This window comes from Vanellus vanellus (assembly GCF_965231255.1).
Source record: "Vanellus vanellus genome assembly, contig: HAP1_SCAFFOLD_343, whole genome shotgun sequence".
NCBI lineage: Eukaryota > Metazoa > Chordata > Aves > Charadriiformes > Charadriidae > Vanellus > Vanellus vanellus.
Window position 1 is genome coordinate 19,077 of NW_028127916.1, and position 5,615 is coordinate 24,691.

The 5,615-nt window shown below is 53.6% G+C and overlaps 1 protein-coding gene across 1 annotated transcript; it reads right to left on the reverse strand.

The window, feature by feature from the left end:
• Positions 1 to 4,285: 4,285 nt before the first annotated feature.
• On the reverse strand, positions 4,286 to 5,275 carry LOC309684842 (olfactory receptor 14A16-like; the record flags this gene model as incomplete). The annotated part of the gene is made up of 1 exon (XM_082500689.1): positions 4,286 to 5,275. The coding sequence occupies one exon, from the start codon at positions 5,273 to 5,275 to the stop codon at positions 4,286 to 4,288; it is 990 nt and encodes a 329-aa protein (XP_082356815.1).
• Positions 5,276 to 5,615: the final 340 nt, after the last annotated feature.

Below are 5,615 nucleotides of genomic sequence, written 5' to 3' on the forward strand. Positions count from 1 at the left end.
GATTAAAACACTTCCTGGAAATTCCCATTCTGGCATGGTGGGAAAGAATTGCCATTTTACAAAAAAGATACCATCATCTCAGTTGGTGAAAAGGTGCTCATGTGTTTTGAGAAGTTGCAAGCTGTTCCTGGCAGAGTTCAGCTCTCTGACCGCAGACATCCAGGGCCACCTGTAGAGGCTCCGGCGTAGCTGAGTTGTTGTCTGGGACAGGCCAATGTCACACGGGACCTGCAGGAGACCAGAGCCCCTTGGGAAGGTGTCAGGGCACCTGCACGGGCACCAGGCGTCTGTGTCCCTGTGACTGAAGACATCTGTGTTTGTGTAGCTGCACCCACCCAGGCTCTGAAGATCCCTGTCTGTCCTAGTTTGAGGTAAAACAGAACCATTTTTCTGTTCCGTAATTATACTTCCCAGTGAAGTCTTCTAACTAACTGCACTCTCTGAAATTAGCGGCTCCTTCTTCAGACTGTGTCTGTTTCCAGAGTCACAATACCGCAATGGTGTGCAGAGAGGCTCTCGCTTACGCTCATTGCTATAACAGCCAAGGGCAGCTCACTTGGTTATGTGCCACGTTGGAGGGTCAAAAGCAGAAGAGCATAGAGGGGTCCCACCTGCGGGGAAGAGCGGACAGGACAGGTGACCCCAAACTGACCAACAGGATCTTCCACCCCATCTGCCCCATGCTCAGTGTAAAAGCTGAGTGGTCAGAGTGTCAGCCCCCTTTCTGCAATGGCCGACGTCTGAGGAGGACTCTGTCCATCTGCCTTTGACCCCGATCCATGTGTTCCTGAATCCAGATCCGGAATCCAGTTCCCGTCCAACACTGAGTCCAGTCTGAGCCTTTCCCAGTGCCTGACAGTGGTGTCATCATCATCCAGAGAGCTCAATACACTTTACATACAGTGTATCTATAACAGTATTTCCTTTTTAATTATTATTATATTCTTAATATTTTCACTAAAGTAGTTTAGTTTAGTTTTTAAACCCAAGTGTCTCTTTCTCTGTCTCCCTCCTCTCCTTGGAGACAGAGGTGGTGGAGAGCGTCTCTCTTTCCTTTCAGTACCCAGTGCGGCCCAAACCACAACACACCCTCACAACTGGCATTCAGGCCATGTGCCTTCTGCTGGCCTATCAAGGACTCAGGCAGGAGATGGCCACAGAGCAAACCTCCCCCATGAACAGGAGCGAGTGGCCAGTGCTGGAAGGAGCCGAGGGGAGAGGCTGGGGGTGACGAATGCCCTGGGCACCTTCCCAGTCTGCCCATGGCACCGAGGGCACAGACCGGCCTCCTCTCTCCTGCACCCGCATGTCTCAGCTCCCTGCCACGAGACCGGGCTCTGCACCACACACTCCAGTGGGTGTGTGTCCTCTCCCGGGCACGTCCAAGGCCAGCCCAGCCCCTCCCAGGCTCTCCCCAACTCCCCTGCCCTCTCCCCAGCCCAGCCCCGCAAAGCAGCCCCCTCTGGGCTGGCCCCATGGCCGTGCCCGCCACAGGGTGCTGCAGAGCTCTGGCTGCTCCCCCCACAGCCACAGCCCCTCTGAAGGGCACAGCAGCTGCCGGGGAACAGAGAGGGCTCTCAGCCTCCCCATCAGCCCCGGGGCTGGAGGCTGCATGTGGCAGGAGGACATGGAGGTCTGTGAACCTGCAGGAGCCCTGATCTCGGGCCAAGGAGGTGCCCACAACAGGCGGCCTCTGCCCCCTCAGTGCCAGCCCCTCTCCCCAGGCCGGCACAAGAGTCCTGCTCCAGAGACGGAGCAGCCTGCCCCGAGTGGGTGCTGCAGAAAGAGCTTTCTCCTTCTCATGGGTTCCTCCCTGCAGGCACAGAAATGCTCCCTTGCTCTTCCCCCTGGACACCCCTTCTCCCCAGAGAGCCTTTCTCCAGGTTGACGTTCCTGGTTCCCACCCTGTGATCCCTGCATGGCCCTGAGCTGGTGGTGCTGCTGTGCAGAGGGAGGGGGCTGTGGTGCCCTGGGGCCATGAGGTAAGCCTGCACTGGCCATGCTGGTCAGGGTGGGCAGCAGACCCAGCCAGAAAGGGATGACTGCTGCTGAGCCCCGTTCCATCTCCCCTCCTGGCTCAGGAAGAGAGGACAGGGCTGAGCAGGACCAAAGGGTGTCTCCAATGGCACAAAGGACAGGACAGGGCTGCACTAGATCCAGCCCTTGAGGCTTTCCGAGAGGGTGTCCTGAACTGCTCTCCAGTCTTATGTCCCTTTTCCTACTGAGTCCTCACAACCTGTCATTGCTTTCAAGTTTCCTTCTTAGCCTATGGGCTCTACAGGTTGACATTTTCAACCTTGGACGGTCACTCATTTTATGAGGTGCCGCTCACTGCCCACCCAGACTCACGCACTGTCCTGGAAGATCCCCTGAGCTCTCCTGGTAGTGCCTGATTCCTCATCTTTCATCAGCCCCACTGCAGGTGGGACAGCACCGGGCAAATAAGTCAAAGACCAGTTGCTGTCTGAGTGGACATGTGCAAGCATGAAGGGAGGTCTTCACCCAGTCCTTGGTCCCTCACAGATCCCCCTGGCACTCTGAGCCTGTCCCGCTAAATCCATCAAGGTCTCAAGAAGAGAAACGGTCCTTTGAGGGAGCAGTTCCCTGGGTGCATTCCTGACACCAGCTTTGGAAGAGGCATTCAGCCTTTGGGCCCTCCCTTAAGAAACCATTTTGATTATGGTGGTTCCTGCACAGAGACCAGCTCTGGTAAACAGGTTCACGTGACCTGCTCCTGCCTGCAGCCACAGGGATGCCACTGTATGGACAACAGGACTGTCACAAGTTCCACAAGACCTTTTGGGTAACACAAAGGCAAGACCACAGAAGACTGTGGATGTGTGGAGATACCAGCACTGAAAAGGTGACCTCATCCTGCTGTCCTTGGCCATGGCTCAAGGGGAGCAGCAGCTCAGACTCACAGGCAGCAGAGACAGAGTGCCCAGCGAGGCAGCCAGGGGCAGCCCTAAGGGCCCCCAAGGCTGATCCTCCATGGGGCAGCTGGGCATTTGCCTCTTGAACCCCTCTTGCATGCTGGGGCCCAGCTCCAGGGGAGATGTGAAGATGCAGAAGTTGATACAACTAATTTTCTGCTGGATTCTTTATTAAGCTAGTCTAAACAAGGAGCTTCGATCTAGCTCAGGTGCAGTCCTGTTCAATATATTCATCGATGACATGGGTGAAGAGATAGAGTGTACCATTAGCAAGTTTGCTGATGACACAAAACTGGAAGAGGTAGCTGACATGCCAGAAGGTGGTGCCGCCATACGGTGTGACCTGGCCAGGCTGGAGAGTTGGGCAGAGAGAAACCTTATGAAGTTCAACAAGGGCAAGTGTAGGGTACTGAGCCTGGGGAGGAATAACCGCATGCACCAGTACAGGTTAGGGGCTGACCTGCTGGAGAGCAGCTGTGTGGAAAGGGACCTGGGAATCCTGGTGGACAACAGGATGACCTTGAGCCAGCAATGCGCCCTGGAGACAAGAAGGCCAATGGCATCCTGGGGGGCATCAAGCAGAGTGTGGCCAGCAGGTCGAGGGAGGTCTTCCTTCCCCTCTACTCTGCCCTGGTGAGGCCGCATCTGGAGTACTGTGTCCAGTGCTGGGCTCCCCAGTTCAAGAAGGACAGGGAACTACTGGAGACAGTCCAGCAAAGGGCTACAAAGATGATCAGGGGACTGGAGCAACTTTCTGATGAGGAAAAGCTGACTTGGGGCTTTTTTTGTCTGGAGAAAAGAAGACTGAGGGGGGATCTTATTAATGCGTATAAATAGTTAAATGGAGGGTGCCAGGGAGATGGGAACAGTCTTTGTTCAGTGGTGCCCAGTGATAGGACAAAAGGTAACGGGCACAAACATGAACGTAGGAAGTTCCATCTTAACATGAGGAGAAACTTCTTTCCTTTGAGGGTGGCAGAGCACTGGCACAGGCTGCCCAGAGAGGTGGGGGAGTCTCCCACTCTGGAGACATTCCAAACCCGCCTGGAAGCCGTCCTGTGCCACTGCTGTAGGTGCCCCTGCTCTGGTAGTGGAGTTAGACTAGATGCTCTCCAGAGGTTCCTTTCCAACCCTGACCATTCTGTGATTCTGTGATCCTTATGCACATGAGGTCTTTGGGTCCAGGAAAAGAAAAAAAAAAAAAAAAAAAAAAAACCCAAAAAAACAAGCATGAGAAGAAGAACAGTAACATCATAGGTATATAATAAAAAAACAGAATGAAAAAAAAAAAGAAAACAAAACAACAAAACAAGAAGAAAAGCAGTAAGGTAAAATGCACAACTGAAGAAAAGTTAGTCCTGGTCTTTGCTGTAATACTGTGGGAGCCCTTGTGGGATAATGGGCACCATATTAATTGTGAGTAGATTGTATTGCAATAATTTGTACAGGGCATCCTTGATTTCCTTGTTCCTCATGCTGTAGATGAGGGGGTTCACTGCTGGAGGCACCACCGAGTACAGAAATGACACAACAAGATCCAGGGGTGGGGAGGAGATGGAGGTGGGCTTCAGGTGAGCAAATACAGCAGTGCTGATAAACAGGGAGACCACGGCCAAGTGAGGGAGGCACGTGGAAAAGGCTTTGTGCCGTCCCTGCTCAGAGGGCATCCTCAGCACAGCCCTGAAGATCTGCACATAGGACACCACAATGAAAACAAAACACCCAAAACCTAAGAAAGAACTTAATACAAGAAGCCCAACTTCCCTGAGGTAGGAGTGTGAGCAGGAGAGCTTGAGGATGTGGGGGATTTCACAGAAGAACTGGTCCAGGGCATGGCCTTGGCAGAGGGGGAGTGAAAATGTATTGGCCGTGTGCAGCACAGCATTGAGGAACCCACTGCCCCAGGCAGCTGCTGCCATGCGGACACAAGCTCTGCTGCCCAGGAGGGTCCCGTAGTGCAGGGGTTGGCAGATGGCAATGTAGCGGTCATAGGCCATGATGGTGAGGAGAGAAAACTCTGCTCCAAGAAGGAAGAAAAGCATAAAAACCTGTGCAGCACATCCTACGTAGGAGATGGCCCTGGTGTTCCAGAGGGAATTGGCCATGGCTTTGGGGACAATGGTGGAGATGGAGCCCAGGTCCAGAAGGGAGAGGTTGAGGAGGAAGAAGTACATGGGGGTGTGGAGGCGATGGTCACAGGCGATGGTGGTGATGATGAGGCCGTTTCCCAGGAGGGCAGCCAGGTAGATGCCCAGGAAGAGCCCGAAGGTCAAGAGCTGCAGCTGCCGTGTGTCTGCGAACTCCATGAGGAGGAAGTGGGTGATGGAGCTGCTGTTGGACATTAGTTATTTCTTTTATGGGGGCTCTGTTAAAGGAAGGAAAAGACAGGAAAAAATCAGGACAGAATTCTATGAGCCCATATACTCCATTTTTCATAGATATCACCCCCAGTTGAAATGCATTTTTTATCTCTGGGTGGTGCTGGCTGAGTGTGGTGTGAGGAGCAGCACCTCCGCCCCTGTGCTGCTGAGGAGTCAGCCCTGCTCTGCTGCAGTGGGTACAAGGGAGCTGCTCTGTGACAGCTCCAACCGTCACAAGGGGTGTCAGATGTAATCCACCTGTAATGGAAAAGTTCAATATTTGCACTCATGGCTCTCCAGAGCGTGGGCTGCAGAGCAGAGG